The sequence below is a fragment of the Apostichopus japonicus genome, chromosome 9, assembly GCF_037975245.1.
Source record: "Apostichopus japonicus isolate 1M-3 chromosome 9, ASM3797524v1, whole genome shotgun sequence".
NCBI classification, from domain to species: Eukaryota; Metazoa; Echinodermata; class Holothuroidea; order Aspidochirotida; family Stichopodidae; genus Apostichopus; species Apostichopus japonicus.
Window position 1 is genome coordinate 3,135,554 of NC_092569.1, and position 21,824 is coordinate 3,157,377.

General features: G+C 37.6%; 2 protein-coding genes across 2 annotated transcripts in view; one reads left to right on the top strand and one right to left on the bottom strand.

The window, feature by feature from the left end:
* Nucleotides 1-21,824, bottom strand: part of LOC139973495 (laminin subunit alpha-2-like) — a 149,907-nt gene that overhangs the window by 8,889 nt on the left and 119,194 nt on the right. The gene's annotated exons all lie outside the window — the stretch shown is intronic.
* LOC139974191 (5-hydroxytryptamine receptor 1A-like) lies at nucleotides 3,890-17,122 on the top strand. Its single transcript, XM_071981156.1, has 2 exons — nucleotides 3,890-4,418; nucleotides 12,834-17,122. Exon 2 carries the CDS (start codon nucleotides 12,887-12,889, stop codon nucleotides 14,174-14,176), a length of 1,290 nt encoding a protein of 429 aa, XP_071837257.1. The 5' UTR covers nucleotides 3,890-4,418; nucleotides 12,834-12,886; the 3' UTR covers nucleotides 14,177-17,122.

The window sequence follows — 21,824 nt, forward strand, 5'->3', positions numbered from 1 at the left end:
GGTAGGTGAGAGCGCAATAAAAAAGTCAATAATCGCTAATAAGTAAAAAGTGGTAAAAAGCTGAAAAGGGCGCCAGCAGGTCATTTGAGTCCATCAGGTGAGGGGGGGGGGGCATCGGCTCCCTCTGACTGTATGGACGTTCCGTCACTGTTGAAGATCCTACTAGGGCACAATTGTCAGGCCCTCTTGATAAAATTAAACTTAAAGTGGCTGATAGCTTTCACAGACCCTAACATTTGTACAATATCAGTCTGCGGTTTGATCAATACTAAACTCATCTCAAAACCATGCTACAGTATATAGTTTTTACATTGACTTAACTATCAACAGTGTAACTGCTTTAAGTGCAAATATTTGAACCAGCTATATATGCTAGAAGTTGCTAAAAAATCTTCAACAGTACTTCCCAGGTAGTTCCGTTTTTCTAGCCAATAAAGGTAATGTTAATAATGATCGTAGGTACAGTGTTAATTTTGACATGTTGCAGAAGACCAGTAGTCCTCAACTAGATTTCTATGAGAGCCGGAGGGAACAAAATGTCACTTTCTCTTTATTTGAACAATGTACTGAATGTATTGTACAGGGTATAGGCCAGTGGTCAAGGCTAAGGCCCTACCCTTAGTAAAGGGGGGTCCGATTTCTTTGGACAAGGCCAGATTGGAATCTAACACCGGCCATATTTGAATCGCAGCCAGCCTATTGACCATGTACACCCCCTAACCCCCCCCCCCCCCCCCGTGGTCAAAACCATTACTAGTATCCCTGGTTGGGTTACAGTATCTCTGTCAATTTCATTTATTATTCAGAGAGTAACAAAGAGATACAACCTTGAAAAGATATCATACACAGAGCTGATTCAATCATCAAAGTGGCTGGACTAGATAGTCTAGCATACAGACGGTCCAAAGGCGCAGTTCAACAGATTCAATGCAAATTGCAACAGAAAAAAACATTTGTGATCTTAAAGGTATGCTGCATTGGCCCCAAATATGTTGGATATTCAAATATCATCACCTTTGGTCAAAATTCTTAAACTGTTTTATCACAACATATTCGAGGATATTTTCCCCACTGGGACATTCAGTCATCTTGTGTGTTCCGTAAAAGTGTCTGACAACAATTTGGAGAGTAAAAGACCTCCAGGAATGTACTTTTTGAAAACTTCTAGCAATTACAGCGTGATATAATTTGTGGCCTATAACTGTACTGACTACCTTTAAATAACACATTCACAAATATCACTTGGTGTTACATATATTATCTAGGGTTGTTCTATTGTCTGTGTGATTTATTAAAGGTTAAGGAACCTTACAAATGGTCGGTTCCATGGGGTTATTAGAATTTAGCAAAACTTAATGCATGCACAAGGAATTCTTAAGAACCTGACCAAGACACTCACATAATCATTTAATTAGGACTTAAAGGAGCATTCCAGATGTTCAACCCATCTTAAAGGTGGAATCACACAAAATGTTGGAATAAAATATAGAAACATTAATCACCAACTCTCCAGTTTTCCCTTTTTTATTGTCCTTGCTACACTTTGATATACGATCATTGCTTCAAGTTCCTATCACTAAAAGTTTCCCATCCGGGTCCTTCAGAAGACAGGTTAAGTTTGTTGGTCCAAGCGTTGGTTTTTCTTCAATAAAAGGACAACGTACCATATGCTCTTAACATCCTTTATGCCTTCTAGGCTTACTTGACTATTTAATTGAAACACTTATAAATCAAGTCTTTAGTACTTTTTATTTCATCCCTTTAATCATTCCAATAGTTTTCCCAAACCAACCATGTGCCAAAAAAGCCTCCATGGAAATGAGGTGTATATATATCTTTAATCATAGCTCAAGAATAAATACAACATCTGCAACAAGCATATCGGTTAATAGCGGGAAATTGATTAACACAACTATAACGCTGGCTGGTCTCAAAAACGGTGGAATGAGACATTGTTAACTTACTTCTTCATAGTGTATATAATCACCTAGAAATCAAGCAGAGAATTCCGAGTTTTATTAATGGGTCAAGCGCCACAGGCACTTAAAGATGATTTAGTTATGATTAAATTAAGCTATTCTCTGCTGGAGTAATAATATGATTTAAGGTAACAATAAAAGGGCATGGCATACACTGAGGAAAGGAAATAGTTATGTCACACAATCATAGTTTGATATATCCTCCAGTAAGAGTTTACTAAGGAGAGCTTAAAAACTATTAGCACAGCTAGAGGCCAACCCCCCCAACCCCCCCCCCCACCCCCTGCCCTCTTAGATATATTTTAGGCTTGTTATAAAACAATTTTGATCTTTGAGAATTTACCCTGTAAATATCTGAGGGTCATTAGCAGTGCTACTCAGAGCTTTAAAAAAAAAACACTTTCGATCTTTGAGAATTTACCCTGTAAATATCTGAGGATCATTGTAACCAGCGCTATTCAAAGCTTTTTTTTTTTTTCCTTGGATTATATCACTAAAATTTCAAAAGACTATAAAATTCTGGACTAATGACATCATTTCATTCATCAGAATCCTTCCTTGCTGTTGTTGTCTTTGAAGCTTAAACAAACTGTTTTTTTTTTTTGGCCTTTTGTATCATGAAGGAATGAGTTGAGTTATTGTACTATTCTACCTCTCTCTCCCTCTCCCATTCCCCTCCCTCCCCCCTCCTTCCATTCCCATGTCCCATTCACCTCCCTCCTCTCACTCCCCTCTTTAAATACCCCTGTCTATGTCCTGTGCACCTCACTCCTTCCCTCCCCCCATACCCTTCTCACGTTGAACCCTCCAATCAAAAAACGCTGCAAGCACAGTACACAAATATGTCCATAATACGAGGACAAAACTTTCAAAAGCGGAAAATCTAATTTGGTGAAGAAAAAAAATTTTTTAGAAGAAAAAAACTTCAGATGTTGTGCCCCTCCCCTGCATGTTTGTGTTACAATCTAAAGTACGTCGCTTTTTTACCATATCCAGTCTGCGATGTAAGTGTCCATTTTACGTAAACAACAAAAGCCCACAGATGGCATCCCGACATTAATTCCACTCGATCAAATTTGATCACTGCAGGCGCAAATAATCCAGGTTCTAACAATCCTTGGAGATCCTCTTTGCAATTGCTTTCTGTTTTGAACCTTCTAGTTCTTACTCGTGTTTTTGAGAATTTAAAAAAATAAAGTGGAGAATCTGCAAGAGTTAATTTTTAATGAATGACAATATTTTTAACTGAGTTTAACGCTCATCTAAATACTACTGTTTAATTTCTCTTTCCAACTTGATCCACCCATGGAGCTATAATCTGTTTCTACCTCCATGATCCACCACTAGGTAGCATGCATAGAATCTCTTTGAGCAAGAAATCCAATCCTTATCTTTAATCATTAAAGAGGTAAGTTAAGCTGGGTCATCCAAAGTTTACCAGATGTCTCTCTCTCCTCTCTGTTGAAATATATTAGAAGAGACAATTAATTTCCCTGGGCTTGTCTACGACATTAGCTTTTCCCCATTCAAGTGGTCACTTTGCACGGTCAAGAAGCTTTACCACAGTCACTGAGATCTGCGGCTCTGGTGGACTGGTAATGAAATTTATACTCACCCTTGGGTCATTTGGCAAGCAATAGCATCTAATACTTTTTACTATCAGATAGGAATTGCTATTACTTCAGCTAGTTTGCATCTTAACAAACTTTAAAGCCTATTTTTTTTTTATGAGGTGAACTTTGTAAGAGTGAAGTACATTGACCACAGTCATAGGACATTTGCTTCTATAGAGACTATATCTGTTGTATTGTTTTATCACAACCTTTAAGGGATCTTCCATTTAGCTGACAGTGATTGCATACTAACCCCCCCCCCCCCCTCCCCCTAGTAACAAAATTATGTATCTAGAAACAGGACACTTTTGTATCACATGAAAACAACAAATCAGTTTACTATAATTCTTTACCACATTTGCATAATTTTTTTGTCTAAATATTTGCATATTTACGTCCACGAGACCTGACCAAATTCAAAAGTCTGCCACCTATCGACAAATCCAGATCACACTACACAATGCATTAATCAATGCCATTCAATGAACCCTTGCAAAATACACCTACTCCAAAGTGGAAAAGTCCTTCCATTGACAGGAAGAATGGAATGATTTAGTCCTTGTATAAGAAGTGGAACGACCCTCCTCATCAGTTAAAGATGTGCCTGATACAAAGCCATTTCATTCTATCTAATGAGTCGACTGTGACAATACCTGTTTTATTCGGTAATTAGCTTTGAAGCCAGACCAAGAATTTTTATGATAATTAATTGCCTGGAGACATTTTGATTCTGATTTCTTGTTGACTTCACGGCAACTATTTAAAGACTAACTAACAAACAAACAAGACCAACTATCGACAAGAAGAATGGAAAATAACTATAGAGGTAAGTCTGTCACAAATAAGTTATTTTTCGTAACAGCTAAAAACAAGTTATGTAATTGTTTTGTTTTTTTCTCTCCCACCCTATCTCCCTTTCTTTGCAATGGGTATAGGCTCTTACTATTAATTATGTTGTTATTTCAACTGCACATGAATAAAGAAAACACTTTGATGAAAAGAATATTTTTTTTTCCATTTTACACCAAGGCAGAAAAGGTAGATTCAATTCCTTCACTTAATCCAAATTTGGAATAAATTCCTTTTTAATAGTATTAAAATTTGGTTTCCTTTTTTTTTCTTTTTGATTGACTTTTTTTTTTTAAATTTTTTTTAAAGGAACATTGAGAGGCAAAAGTCTCAAGAATCAAACTTATGGAAAGGATTATGCACAAGTGTTTAAAACAAATGTCAATGCAGAGCAAATTTCAAATATTTGAAAAAGGATTTCATAGGGAACTAAGGACTAAGCATACACATTTAATTGCTCCATATTATACAAATATACAATGGGCTTAGTTCAAAATGGTAAAATTTGATATTTCTTTTAATTTTTTGCTTCTTTTGGTTTTTCTTCTTGTTTTAAAGAATATAAAGACAAAAATAGATTTTTTTCTACCTATCAGAAAAGATGTGTTTGTCATTGCAAACAGTAACGCATCCTAGGCGGAGTGTATAGGCGGAGTGTATAGCCTAGTGGTTAACGCCGGCGTCTCCCAGTCATGAGATCCCCGGTTCGATTCCCCGCCGACAGCAATGTGTGTCGTCTGGCAAGGGTGTTGTTCAATAACAACTTCCTGACATGGACGTTAAATGGATGTGTGCCGAGAGATTGGCTTCGGTCAGCTTGCGAGTCTACAAGCCTCCATGGCTTCTTTCGCGAGTTCCTGCTTGCGGGAAGATCACATATACATACATACATACATCCTTGTGAATGATTTCTAATACCCAAGTTCTACAGTGCAACACTGTAGTGTGTTTTCTGATACCACAGCTCTAACTGTGTATACAGTGCAACACTGTAGTGTGTTTTCTGATACCACGGCTCTGACAGTGTATACAGTGCAACACTGTAGTGTGTTTTCTGATACCACGGCTCTGACAGTGTGTACAGTGCAACACTGCACTGTGTTTTCTGATACCACGGCTCTGACTGTGTATACAGTGCAACACTGTAGTGTGTTTTCTGATACCACGGCTCTGACAGTGTATACAGTGCAACACCGCACTGTGTTTCACCTTTAAAGGAATTGTCTGGTGAAAGAATTTGATACATTGTCCTTGTAGTTATTATTTTTCTCTTTCAAACCATGTAAAAATTGTCGCCATTCGACGTTTTCTTCTTGTAGAAATCTGGTTTTCAAATTCACCAGTTTCTCACCAAAAGTACCGTTTGTTCGAACGCTTCCATATGGTGATTGACGTAGTGCTTGCAAATAGGCAAAACAGGCGACTTGAAGTTAGCACTCCCATTTCCGCAGCAAATTAACTCACGTGTAAGCACATTGGATGCCTAATATATATATAACGTACATACTCGCGAACGTATATCCTACGATGCCCAGTTGGTGTACTTGTATAGCGTTGCACATAGTACACTCACACTCAAACCACAGTTCATAAACTGTTCTTCGAAATCGCTGAAATAAACTTCACGGATCAAATAAGCAGTAAAATGAAACTTGAAAAGTATTAGTTACACCGAAAGAGCAGAATGTAGCACCGAGAAGCTTAGGCTTCGCAGAACTGTCCGATTGTAAACGTTAGAGTAGCCTATACACGCGAACATTCTTCGCGCTGGAGCTGGATATCGCGATGCATAAACAACGAAGAGTCTGCTGTTAAAACTTATCTTGTGTTACACAAAGACCACGAAACCACGGATCTACTACATATATGGCGGCTTAAGGTGTTTTTGAAATCATATCTAATTTATAAGAAATTTCACTGGAAATCATGGAAGAAATTTATCGGAATCGTTGTCAGAGCAGAATGTAGTACTGAGAAGCTTAGGTTCGCAGAACTGTCCGATTGTCAACGTTTGAGTATAGCCTACATGCGAACATTCTTCGCATTGGAGCTGGATAGCGCGATGTAAAGCCTAAACAACGAAGAGTCTGCTGTTAAAATTTACCTTGTGTTACACAAAGACCACGGAACCACCGATCTAGTACATGGCGGCTTAAGGAGTTTTTGAAAACATATCTAATTTCTAAGAAATTTCACCGGAAATTAAGGAAGAAATTTATCTGTATACAAATGCGGTTTTTGTTGTGATTACCGTATAGGTACTGTGCGGAGGGTGGGTTATGACGCAATCTGCTATGGCAGAGCTGACGTCACGTATTGTACTGTTCAAATCATTTTTGAAATGTCTATCCATAACGTTTAAAAAATCGTTTCTCTGTCAAACGCAACATTAGCGTTCTCATACTTTGACAACATGTTTGGAAAATTATTTACTATTTTTTTAAGGTAACTTCTTTGGGCCACCAGACAATCCTTTTAAAGCCACATTATCCTCTGTGCATATGAACAGACAACGGGAATAGGATAAGTGTACAAAAATATATTAAAAAGAAAGGTTTCTTTTCCTTGGAATGTTTTCAGACAACCTCTAGACTGTAACGATGTGTCTCTATGTTTTACCAGGTTCACTGTAGAGGCAAAGCTTTGATTATAAGAGAGGTGTAAGAACATATTATAGGAGAGTTGTAAGAACATACAAAGCTGTCCTTAGCTAGCTAATGATTTGATTTATATACACCTGATGACACCTCCATATGATCAAGAGTTACTGGGCATATAGCTGCCCTGGATGGTTAAATATTCAGTCCTTTGACAGAGAACACAAAGGCGTTGGAGGCAGGGGGCTGGGGGGGGGGGGGGCTGCAGCCCCCAACCAAATTTTTGGGTAAAAATTTGGGCAATAGCTGAGAATTTTTCGGGCACCTACTGAAAGAATAATAATTTGCAGTGTGTTTTTCCATTTTTTTGGTGGAATTCAGGCAATATGCTGAGAATTTTTCGGGCACCTACTGAAAGCATAATAATTTGCAGTGTGTTTTTCCATTTTTTTTTGGTGGAATTCGGGCAATATGCTGAGAATTTTTCGGGCACCTACTGAACGAATAATAATTTGCAATGTGTTTTTCCATTTTTTTTGGGTGAAAATTCGGGCAATATGCTGAGAATTTTTCAGGCACCTACTGAAAGAATAATAATTTGCAGTGTGTTTTTCCATTATTTTTTGTGGAATTTGGGCAATATGCTGAGAATTTTTCGGGCACCTACTGAAAGAATAATAATTTGCAATGTGTTTTTCCATATTTTTGGTGAAATTCTGGCAGTATGCTGAGAATTTTTTGGGCACCTACTGAAAGAATAATAATTTGCAATGTGTTTTTCCATTTTTTGGGGGAAAATTCGGGCAATATGCTGAGAATTTTTCGGGCACCTACTGAAAAATTGATAATTATGAAATTCAATGGTTAAACTTATATTATTATCATCATTATTGTTGTAACGACTTCCCCAATAATTATAACCAGTATGGAAGGGTAATAACACAGAAATGATTGTCATGTGATGTAAAATGTTATTGGCATGTGATGTAATAACCGATGAATGCCTACTTCATATGCACATTAACCTTTTGAACGCGCGTGGAGCGCGTGAAAAATTTTGGTTATAATTTTTGGGCAAGTCGTTACAGCCCCCCCAAATCAAATTAGGCTCCTACGCCTATGAGAGAACAGAATGTCTTTGGGCAAAAAATTAGAAGAAAAGTGTTTTTCGCATACACTGGTGATACCCTCGTAAAACATCAGGCATATAGAGAAATTAAAATTATAGCTTGATTTACTTAGTAATTTATTTCAAGACCTGCCAACGTTTTACTGAGTCTCCAGGTGGTCTCCTGACTTTATGCTAATCCTCCAGCAAAATTTGATTACCATCATTCTACATAAATCTAAATTGGGATCAGAATTATCAGAAATTGGCAGTGCGCGTGTTTGTATCAACGTTGTAGGAACCTGGAGAAAAAACGTTTTTCAGGGCTAAATTGTATAAAAAGCTTATGCAATTGCATTTTAACGTAAGCCACACTACTGTGAGAAAGTTGCACTTGCGTACATTCTTGCAGAGTTGAAGATTAAAACCTAATATGATTCAATGTCTACACTTTTATATCATTTTTTTATATCTTGCATTAAGCTGCAATTTGGCAAATTCTTTCTGTTCTATGCTCTAATCTCTCTCAATTTCTGGATTGCAAAATTAATAAAAAACATTGTAAATCTCCCTATATCAGTGAAAGACAGATTGGCAGGTCTGCAACCCAATATTTCAAATCCTTCAATTTCTGTACACAACTCTCTACTTCACCACATACAAGTAAACACACCCACCCACACACTTATACATACATACATATATATATGCATACATACATACATACATAAACATATATACATACATATATATATATATATATATATATATATATAGATATAAATAATATAAATAAGATTAGCTATCTTACGATTGCGAAGAAGCATGAAACTCAAGTAATAGCGCAAACTCTGTACGAGTGTACATTATTTATATCTATCCAGCTCTATACCCAGGTTCACGAGCACTCCTTCACCTGGAATTAATGTCATTTATCATATATATATATATATAATAAACATAAACAGAGAAATAAGATTGCACTCATTACTGACAAATAACGAGTACTGTATTAGATATTAGATAATACATTGAAGAGTTTCGGTCCATTAGAGGACCGACTGCTGCAAATTATACTCGCATTTGTTGAATTTTAAATTTGAAAATAACAAGATGTAACTAACGCAAAGAAAGTGTGATGTAAGATAAATACAAGTCTGTGGCAATGATGGAATAAGTGACAATGGGATAGAAAGTGGACGAAGCAAGACAGACGAGGATGAATGGATTACATATGTGTGTGGAACTCATAGGAGTTGTTTAGGGACTCCTTCCCACACCCCCCTCCAAGTATCTGCTGTGATCGGTGGTGTGAGAAGCGATGCAAAAATATATATCCAACTTTGTTCTCTTTACGCTCAGTTATCTAAGGATTTCAAAGTTACAAGCAATTAAAATACAGTACATTTCAGAGTTTTGAGAGAGTGGCTAGTACAATTTTGAAATGTTTGGCAATTTGAAACACTTCAAATATTTATCAATAATCATTTGTTTTGTGATTATTAATATGGAAGAGGAACCGAGACCCTGTTTCACCTACATAATGTCCCTCCATATGAACTGTGCATATATATATATATATATATATATATATATATATATATATATATATATCATCAACTCTGAAGTTCTATTTTGAGTTGTAACTTTGTGGTCACAAGTTCACATAATTCTATAATTTAATGAGGAGGCCCGTCCAAGAGCTTGCAACATTTTTGCAGCTCTAAATAAACCGCCTATTAACCAGTAAACCAAGAAAAATAAAAATTAGAAAAATAAAAAAAAAATGGCAATTCACATTTTTATCTTATTGTCTAAACCTTTTGAAGATATTTTGTGTCCAATTTCACAAGTTTTCCTACATTAGTGACTAGTAGTAACTAGTAGTTAATGTTTTCATGTTTTAAGTGATGACCCATTTCAGCCTTTTCTGGAATGCTGCAGGAAATTTCCAAGCACTTGTAGATTTAGGTACAAACGCTGGCTTTTAAACTGGGAGAGAAGACAATACAGGTTCCCATTTTCCAAGAAGAGAGCGCGGGAAAGAATGAACCAAAAAAGTTGAAATTTTGCGTAATTTAAGGAGTAAGGTGAAAGCAATGCCAAAAGAGATAGTATAACGTTTATATGCCCAGCTCCAGCTGTGAGCAGATATCTCTACCTACACTGCTAAGCTTTGATAGTCATTTCAAATCAACTTTACTCGGTGTGGCGAGAATCAATAACTTTCATCGGGTTCTGAAACGAGAAACTTGCTCTCCGTCAATGAGGGGTCATTCAAAGTGCACAGTTTTCACGGTTGTAGATAAATTGAAAAACCTAGAGATCTGGTAATGAGATCACCGGAGCGGAAACGAGGGCTGTTCTTAAATAATTTCGGTCTGTATTTACATCGATGGCAATGTGTGAGGCGATGGTCTTTATGCAAATTTTTTAGAGTTGTGTTTCAAGTAGTTACAATTGGTATTAAAGGCTGAGTATTAACCTTATTTGATTAACAGACAGCTGAGGAATGATACAAAGTTATAAATGTATAATATTACAGAGTTCACTTGTAACCTTTGCAGATGTAAATTGTCAATGTTAACATCAACATTTCAAAAGCCTAGAAAAGAACTTAAAGTGAATGCTGCTTTATACCAAATCAGGTATATATATATAATTCCCGATGTAAAAGCAATTTTCTAATTCCTTTATAAACAATACCATAAAACATTGGTAGTATCGTATAGAGAGGAGTAAGTGTCAAGAAGACTTGTAGGGCGAATACAACGTTATGAGTATGTTTCCAACAGTATGAGTAAGAGCACAATAGCATGAGTAAGAGTACAACAGCAAGAGTAAGGTTACAATAGCATGAGAACGAGTACAACAGTATGAGTAAGAGTACAACAGTATGAGTACCAGTACAACAGTATGAGAACGAGTACAACAGTATGAGTACCAGTACAACAGTATGAGTACCAGTACAACAATGTGAGTACAGGTACAAAAGTATGAGAACGAGTTCAACAGTATGAGTATGAGTGCAACGACATGAGTATGAGTACGACGACATGAGTACGAGAACAACAGCATGAGTCTGAATACAACAGTATGAGTATAACTACAACAGCGTGAGTACCAGCAGAAAAAGAGTTAAAATGAGTACAAGTACAATATATAATTAATAACGCGTCAGTACAACTACATTGTTTTTTGCACTAGTTCCTATACTTTGTACATGAGTACAAATCTACGAGTGGGATTATCAGTACAGATAACCAGACACTGTTGTTAACAACAGCTTTTGAAGACAGTTTTCTCTGTTTCCTCCCACAAATAATGTATACAATATACATTAAAATAAAAAGAAAAGCCTGCAGAAAACTGAGCACTACATGACATATATACATTGTATGAAAACAACATTCATATGTTTAGCTGAGAGGATACAGTGTGCAATGAATGAATATATGTCTCTCTCTCTCATGTAATCTCTCTCATACAATCAGCGTCCATGGCCTAGTTGGTTAGGGTGTCCGCGTACAAAGCGGGAGGCCCGGGTTCAAATCCCGGTGGAGGCTGGAAGTTTTTTCACTGTTCTGGATTTTCCTTCTCATTACGTTTTCATTTCTACATATATATATATATATATATATATAGATATGCAAATCGGTTTTCAATTATTTCTAATGTAAGACTAAAGACGGCTGAGACTACAAGAGCAATCTCAAAATCTCTCTGTGGCGAATAACTATGGGATTTACTTTTAATACCGATAAAAGGTCATTTAGAACAGGAGAGCTCCAGTAAAACTAGCTGTTAACAACGGGAGATGTGCCATATAATCAAATCATCACCACTTATCAATTTGTTGAGTCCTTCAAGTGAGTGAACAGGAGAGAGAAGGGCTTGGAAACCTTGACAGCCGGAAAAATAATAATGACAACAAATTTCAAAGAATATTCATGACAATGCACGAATGAGTGCTGAGTGGAACTCCTGAGGTCAGAGATTGCACACGCAGACACACACACACCGAGGTTCAATGCTGAAGCAGCTAAAGAATGTGCACTTCCAGGTCAAAGGTTCACCGATGCTACGTATATACCATGATACCATGATTTAGTTCACCGGTTTTATAGGACAAATGCATAAATATGGAATATTTTTTTACTTTAAACCCCAAATTATGCAATCAGCTGATAATTTACATATCTTGATAAAAATAACAACTCTTGTTTTAAAGCTTATAAATATATGCAAATTTGGTTACATCTTCTCAGACTAAGCCAGCGCATTGTAAGCCTACCAAAACACTTTACGTAACAAACCTATATCATAAAGTCTACCAATATTCCAATCTTAAACCAAACGGACAGGAATGTGTATGCACCCTGATCTCGTGACACTTAGACATATCAAAGTTAACTTACATTTTGTGGCATGGCAGTTTTACTATAAAAGTTAATTTAACAGATAATAAATATAAAAACAACATCAGAAGAAAACAATGTGCAAAAGCTCCCATTTAATAGTTCTCTGAGGAATACATTATAACCAAACATCAACAGGGATTGATCAATGTGGATTGAATTGCATTTAAAAAAATATATATATACATATATATAAAAATGTAAGTTGAAAGAATCTTCATTCTCCAGTTTTAAACTACGATTTGTTATCATTTTTGAAATTTTTGCAGGAAGCGATAACCACTGATGGTAAATAACATCCGTAAAGTGCAAACGAGAAAACATGGACACCTCAGAGAATATCACTACCTCATCGGTTGCAGGGACCATCTCACCGGGCATCTATCCGACCCCGTCTGGCTGCGGCAACCTAACTGGACATTTTGCTGTGTGCTACGAGGAATGGCATCTACCTTTCATACTTCTAATAGCCTTTATCATTATTATCACAATATTCGGAAACACTCTGACCTTGGTAGCCATCATCAGTTGCAAATCGTTACGGACGACAGCGAACCTCTTGGTCATATCTCTCGCCATCTCGGATCTGACTGTGGCCATCGGTGTGATGCCCTTGAGTTTGTTAAAGGAGCTGACGCCGGCGGGGACTCTGGGTCACCCTCTCTGCGATATCTGGGTATCCTTAGATGTTCTATGCTGCACCGCGAGCATCCTGAACCTCTGCGTCATCGCTCTGGACCGGTTCTGGTCAATCAGCTATCCGTTCAGTTACAACGACAAGCGGACCCCTAGACGCATGCTGATGATGATCAGCGCCGTCTGGGTTTTGTCCACGACTATTTCGATTGCCCCGCTCCTCGGATGGAAGACTCCAAAGGAAAAACAATTCCCCTCCTGCCAGGTATCTCAGGATAAATACTACACCATCTTCTCAACCTTCGGAGCCTTCTTCATCCCCATGACGATCATGCTCGTTGTCTACTGGCTCATCTTCCTCGAGGCCAGGCGGAGGATTCGAGGCAAGAGTCTCGCAAAGTACGTCGATTCCTCTCTTCAGACCCTCAACGGGAGCGGTTCTCAAATCGAAGATGAGAGGGAGAGGTACCACATGAGAGCTTTGACCAATTCCAGTATAATCCAAGGGAGACAAAACCAGCACGCCGCTTTGATGAACGGCCTACGGGACGAGACGCTCCTACAACCGGACTCCGTCAAATCCGATCCGACGTTAAACGCCGAAGCGCACACCCCCAGAATCGGAAAGAAGACCAGGGCCACGTCCCTGCCCATCTCTAAACAGTCAGCGCATTACACGGCTTTGAAGAGATTCCAGGCAGAGAAGCAAGCGATGGCCACAGCTCGAGAACAAAAGGCAGCCAAGACACTGGCTATTGTCACGGGAATATTTCTGATCTGTTGGCTGCCATTTTTTAGCTTGGCCCTTCTGATACCCTTCTGCAATTCCTGCCAGATACCGAGATGGTTTCAGAGTGTGGCTCTCTGGTTGGGTTATTTCAATTCCATGTTAAACCCTCCGATCTATACCATGTTCAACCCAGAATTTCAAAAAGCATTTCACAGAACTTTAAGGTGTAGAACTTCTTTGAACTGATGCCAGCAGGCCACTTTAAGGGGTTAACCTAAAAATCTCAACGGATCATTTGCATGTGGAGGAATGGTGGTGTGGGGGGGGGGGGTTGGAGGGGGAGTTGGTTATGAGGTGTGGTACCTTTCTGAACAGACCCAGGATCGCTTAAATGTTCCACACAACTCTGAAGAAACCCTGGTAGGGGAGAGGAGGGAAACGTGGGATTTAATGATTCATTAATCCAAGAAATACAAGTTCAATTATCTCACAGTGATTTGTTCAGGAAAAACATTTGCATATTTCACTTGTAATTTAAAGTATTCCGTTATAAATCTGGATCACCTGCACTATACCAAAGTTTAAGGCCTCTGAGATTGGCCATAGAATGAAAGTCTAACTGTTCTATTATCGGTGATAATTTGGTCTTTCTAACATGTCTAAGATTGAGAGGAAGCAATTGCTCCATTCTATGGGGGGGGGGGGGATGACAAAATAGAAGCAGGGTAAAATTTAATTACACTTCCTGCAAGATTCCACCAAGTTACTGGTGCATTGTTATTCTTGTAATCGCCAAAGGCGTGATTATCTTTTACGATTCTTTCACCATTATTAAAAATTGCATTCTATGCCACAACAGGCACATCTGCTTTGAACTTGATGTACAAACAGGACAATTAAGGCACAGGTCTGGTTTGTGATGGATTTGGCACAAACTATTAGCAAGCCATAGACAATTTTTTCAAATATATTAAAGAAAAAGGTCAACCTTTGTGAAATTTCTAATTTGCAGTTGAATGTAAAAGCATCTGGGCAGCAAATTCACAAGAATATAACTTATTGACTGCTACATCTATTCACTGTTCATTTTGTGCAACCCCCTCCTCTCCCCCCCCCCTCCCATACCTTTAATACTATGACCAACTGCCATATTAGTATTGGAAATTAATCTGGTGAACAGGTTTGGTAAAATCAGCTGGAAGTACCGAATTGAAGACCCATTCCAAAATATGCTTCAATTGTTGGCCGGTTTTTGACTCTGGTATTCAGAAGAAACAAGATTTTCTTGAAGGTTTTAAACCTCCATGGTGAAAGCTTTGTGAATGTATGTGGCTGGCTATACACATGGGATGCACACTGAAAACCAAAAACGACTCAAATATTTCCACATTAATTGCATTATCCTAAAAATCTACTTAGACATAAAATAATAGATCTACTTGGTTCAACTTCTTCGTTCTTCCTAATTAAAAATTGAACGACCATGCAACGCAGTAAAAAAAATTGTCCCACAGATTTTAATGTAAGGTTCTGTTCTATTATTCCTTTCGCAAACCTTTTATACACGGAACGTCTAAATCTCTATTCCAAGTTGGATTTTTGATGAGCTAAAGCAATCCATTAAAACGTTTTTAGGTAACTCACTTTCTCTTGAAGGACAACTTTAGGCCCAATTTGAGTCTTGGTAGGTCACAATCCAAGAGCTCTGATACTGGTTTTTAAATATATTCCAACTTTAAAGTTTATAGCTAGATCTCTGGAATGTGGACTTCAAGGCAAAATTTATGATGAAGTCGGCTCTTCCCATGCAGGTCTAAATGTCAATCCTAATACACAATATTAAATGATTTCATATAGCTGATCAGCCATAACATATCGCTTAAAACCTTTGTATAAACCGCAGAGCACCCTTGGATGACATTGGCCCACATTTACTTTTCACAAATTTGTTAAAGGCATTGAAGACTCGCCCCAAACCGTGTGTGGCCATCTGAAAAAGTCGAATTTCCGTTGCTTGCAAGTGACGTTCTGTTCGTGTCGCTACAAAATGCAGACAGTAATGATCAACCTGATACCTTGTTATCTTTTATCTAGACCTGAGATGTCCATCGGTGCTATGTACACTGTGCTGTGGGTGATGACCGCTGCTGTATGTACCGACTGTACACTAGTGTCTAATTACCGACGGTAGCAAGCTGTGTGTGCATTTTCTGGGATCGATGGTGGTGTCTAACACTTCTGTTACACCTCATTCGAAACTAGGTCAGATTTACCGGCATCAGACGCTTCTTTGTGCGAGAGTCTTCACTTCCTTTTAATCATTGTAAAACATGTTGTTGGAGGCCAATAATGTCTCCCCCCCCCCCCCCCGGTTGAGTCTTGTGCTGCATCTGAGGAACTAATACCTAAATGGTCTGTGTGATAGACTAGGTAATCCAGATTCAAATGCTTCAAGCAGTGTTTTCTAAGGGTCTACAAACTATTGAGATATAATTATTGTCTGTGCCTGATATCATCCTATGAGTGGTTTAGTTTAAACTTATATCTCTTCTTTGGTGATAAACTCCTTGGAATAAAGTAGCTTTCAGATACTGATAATGTTCTCGAATTTGTGCCTTTTTAAAACATTACATTTATGTAAAAAGAACAGCGCATCTTTAAATGAGCGTCACCCTTTAAGCTCTGTTATTGTTCAGATATTGTATGACGATAACGCCAGAATTAATTTGCTATGGTTTAAAAGTTTGCTATAATTCTGCGCCATTCATTGGACAGTTCAACTCACCCTTTTCTGAAAAAGCAGTAAAAAGGGATATTCTGTGGTGAGCAATGTTGAGCTTATATTAAAAGAGACAGAAAATATTCTCTACTGTTATGTTGAAAACCCCGTCTCAATATATTTTCTCTATTTCAAGATCTGGTCGATTTGAATGTAACCGAGTCCGACTGGCTAACTTCTCCTGGAAGTTGGATCACAGACCGTGGTCCTGTGATGTCATCAGGGCAAACGCTCTTGATAAGCTCCTGATAGACATAGAGACTTAACAATTATCTTAAAATTATAAGATGCAAAGTCTAAGTTTTAACTGCATGTTATGATAGAGTTTATTACCAGAAATATATGTATATATATATGTAAATAAGATGAAAATCAAAATAAATTTGAAAATGTTACACAATAGAGTACAATTTGTCCTTTTGTTTTTGGTGATGTAACCTTAACAAACAAACAAAATTAACTTTTTATTTAGAAGTTACTAATGATTTATGAACATGTTTAGAATGAATATTTGTACCAGACCGCTTTCTAAAACGGCTGTTCGTGACTGACCATAAAGCACCTGGCAATGGTTACCAATCTTCACAAAAAATACATACATACATAATAGGTATAGTCACTTTGATGGCAAAAACAATTTTCATTTGGATTTGAAAGTGAAAGTCAGACTAGTTACTCTTGGGTAGCTTATCTTCACTTGTATTGCACAAATACCCTGAGTCAGAACTCCGGGTGGTGGGGGGGGGGGGGGGTGGATGTGAAGCTATATGCATTAGGTATAAACAACAAAGAAGCCAAACGTGCAATGTTTTTGTCCACAAGTAATTAAAGGGGGGTCTTTTTCTTTTTCAACTGCTAGAAAGTATTAGGATTAGTATAAAATGTTAAAGAAATGCCACTGTCGAGGTGTACAGTATATGCTGCGAGCCCACCTAGGATTGTAATTGATAAATTCTGGACCCGGGGCTGACTGTGTGGTAAATGATCAATAGAGTTTATACAACACCTAATTATATTCCGGCCATTTGATTGGTCAATTGCTCGTCAATTGCATGCAAAATCCGCTCTATTGCACTCTATGAAATAGAACCATGTGTTATACTTTTTCGATAGCACTTTTTTTCAATGGTAAGAGAGCAGATAAACCTGTCTATTCAAAACAATCTGTTGCATGAGTGCATTTGACATCCAATTATATCCAAATTTGAAGGTGTTGTATAAAACAAATAAGGAATGGTTTCCATTCGTGCAATAGTGCAAATATGTCATACATTGAAAGATGTAATTTGTTCCATTCAACTGGGCTGCGCCTCGTTGAATGGAACATTCCATCTTTCAACTCATGAAATATTTGCACTATTGCACTCATAACCATTCATTATTTGTATAATAGTGTGAAACATTGTAAACACAATTAATCTTGAGCTGTTTCCACTGTCTTATGTTCCCCTCCTTCAACATGACCCAAACGTATTTATTCCCGGCAGGTCTGTTCAACTAATCCAAACCGTTTTCACTCACAACGAAGATGAGAGCTAAGACACTTCAATTACTGACGCAACATGTTGCCGACTCTAAATAAAATTAATTAGTATGTAGGTGGGAAAGGAGTTCACAGACGTAATTTAGCAGAGTACAAACAAGCAAAGCTACAAGGAGTTGTTACAGTACTAGAAAAGCTGTATGCATTCATTCATTAGGCTAATTCAAGACTTAAAAGAGTCTACGGACACCAATCGACAACATTGTCCTAATCACTCTAATAGGCATTAGAAATCATGAAAACTAGATGCAACTCCCATAGAAACTCTGACATCAAAGATCGACCATATCACAAGTCTTTTGTGAATTCTAACTTTATTAATGAATAAACATTAGTTAAGTATGCAAATTGATGAGGTAAAGGGAGTGAGTGCCTAATTTTCTGTTATGTTATCCCTTTGTGTTTACAACCTTTGTTTCAAGGCCACTGAACACAGGTTTGTGGCCTTAGAAGGCGATTTTTTTTTGTTACATAATTTTTGGTCATCTTTGAAAAGACGAACATCACATTTTCTTCAAATGATATATGTGGGCGTGTAATTAGGGATTAAACTATTAAGAGCCTAAAATAAGGAATTTTGATGATGAATGCAAACACTCTACGTCATACATAGTTTGCATGTATTTAATGAGTTTCCTCTCAGATTAATCAAATGTTAAAGTGTGTTAATCTTGGACACAGGAAAGAGCTTTCTCGAAAACTTTCCACCAGATTTGGGAATGAGATTATCACACACAACAAAATATACTGAATATCGGGGCGAAGTTTGAATAGGTGTCTGAAATAATGACAAGCTGATCATGAAATAGTTCTATAGGCCATGGAACAGAGTTGAAACAAAAATACAACAGAATGACTTTGCCAAAAACAAACAAACTCGAATATAAACAAAGAGAGACCACTTAGAGAGCTAAGCCCAAAGGACTCCTCTATTTTAAGATTCAAACATTAATTGAAGTAATTTAAAATATGAGAAATAGTAAAGATTTCAGTTATACTGGCGTGATAATGAGGGCAGGCATGGTGTCATTAACAGCTAATAACTACATCGTACTGCAACCGAGGTGCCTAATTAAGGAGAATAGAGCATTAATTCAGTTTGGCTTCCTGCCAAGACTATAATCCTTACATCTACTGGGATTAAAACGGCTGTTTTAGGCCTTTTTAAGCTTGCGACGAAGTAGCTGATGATGCAGCATATTACGTAACAGAGAAGACTGTACCTGTGTTTATATACACACATGCATGTCGGACGGGTTCTTGCAACAAGAATTCAATTTATTAATAAAGAACTATGCAAACTTTGTGAAAAGTAAACAAAGCGTTTTGGGCTTTTTCAAATTGTATTTTGGGGAATAAATAATCAACAAGATGGCGTTTGAAGGACAGAAATGATGTGCAACAAACCTCTGTTGACTTTATACGTTGACTCCCTCAATCGTCCTACTAGTAAAGCACGACAATGCAGCTTTGCAAAGGTCAGGAAAGAGAGGACGTTTTTTTAATTTTAATTCATGGGCCCAAAAATCCAGACAAATTAGAAAAGAAATAGCTAAGCTCAAAGACAAATAGGGCCAAAAAAAATTACGTTTCCCACAGGTAACTTTAGCTGGTAAGGGGTTTACCTTTTGACCTGTCTTTTCACAAATTCATTATTTCTTTAAATACACACCAATCACTATAAGACTGGTCAGAGATGTTTGACCGGTGGTTTCTCTCCTCCAACACCCGCCCCCTCCCCACCCACCTCCCAAACAATATACCACACACAAACACATTGGGACCTATTCTGCTGCATATATGTCAGCTATCAATAGGAATATGTTGCTATGGGCCACAGTGTAAGATTGCATTCCAATGTTTTATATCATTGGTTCAAATTTGCAGCTAAGGTGTCAAAGTTTACGACAACACATGTAGTGGGAATTTTTTGAAATACTTTTCAATAATGAATGGGCTTGACAAAGAGATCACTTATTCCCATGAATAGAGAGATTTATAAAACTGCAAATGCACATCCAAGGCTAGACCAGGAACAGGAGATGACAAAAAAGTGCAGATAGACCAGCAATTTCGTGGAAGGGGTGAGCACAATAGGAGGAATAACGTATTGACCATTTCCACACAATATGGCTGAATCAATGACAAACAACACTGTGCAGAGCCATGCCATTTCCCTACTGCTGCCAAATTAATTAAACTTATTGATTTTTCTTTTAAGATCATGTATGTGTTGATACAGCAATGCAAATGGACTGTACAAAAGCTTAAAGGGATACGGTGAACAAGTCAACACCAGAGATTAAAGGGATCTTCTGGTGACTAAAGCTGAGAAGCTTTAATAATAATAATAATAATCATTATAATAAATGAGACTTACATAGCGCCAAATCAAGTAGACAAAAGTCACTGCTCAAGGCGCTTTACAAAGAAAGCAAATTAATTAACGGTAGAATTGCTGAAAAAAGGTCGACATCGTCACACATTTCATAGCATGTTGTATCGCAAAGACATTTACAAATTTTATTTTTAATTGTAGTGATAATTTTTGTAAAAGCATCTGACCACAGCATAGGGAATGGTCTCGTTGGGGACACTTCCTAAAGTAAGACAAGGTTTCACAGTTCGTTCAATATTGTGTACATTAAATTAACCATAGCTTCAGATATGGACAGGATATTCATATGGGATGGGTCTTCCACCTAACAATATGGAATAATAATCAGGTAAAATGCTTCAATTTTTCACAATTTTGAGACGGCATTTCCTCGATTTTTCTGACCAACGGCAAAGCTTCAGACTTATGAATGTTCAAAAATAAAGCTGTATTTAAATACTGAAGAACCATTCGAAGAATTAATAACTTCAACCATCCCAACTCCTATGTCTGAAAAGAAGTATTAACAATAACGTCCTTTCCCCCTCCCCCCAACGCTCCCAATCCCTAAACTTTGTGTCCTTTCCCCCTTCCCCCCCCAACGCTCCCAATCCCTAAACTTTGTGTCCTTTCCCCTTCCCCCCCAACGCTCCCAATCCCTAAACTTTGTGTCCTTCCCCCCCCACCCCAAACACTCCCAATCCCTAAACTTTGTGTCCACACCTTTATCTTTTCATACCTACTTCGTGTAATAATATTGCAAATGCATTAGACGTTCCTTCGGTTTGGCAAGCTACGTCGTTGATGTTATTCTCGTTACTTATTACCTCGTCGTGGACTATTTCCTCAAATCTATGGTCATTATACACATACTTAAAGGAAACCGCAAACATCAAAAGCTTCAGACTTATGAATGTTCCCTATAAAGCTTTATTTAAATACTGAAGCAGCCATTAAAAAGAATCAATAACTTAAAACTATCCCAGTTCTAATGTGTGAAAAAAGAAAAAATGAAAAAATAATGCCCCTTTCCCCACCCCATTCAGGAAACTGCTGAAGAGCCATTAAAAAGAATCAATATCTTAAACTATCCCAGTTCTAATGTGTGAAAAAAGAAAAAATAATGCCCCCTTCCCCCACCCTCCCCATTCAGGAAACTGAGGACACAATCAACACAACAATAGTTCTCCACTTT

Excerpts from the sequence above, each read along its gene's own strand:
- LOC139974191 (XM_071981156.1), top strand. The coding sequence starts at position 12,887 with ATGGACACCTCAGAGAATATCACTACCTCATCGGTTGCAGGGACCATC.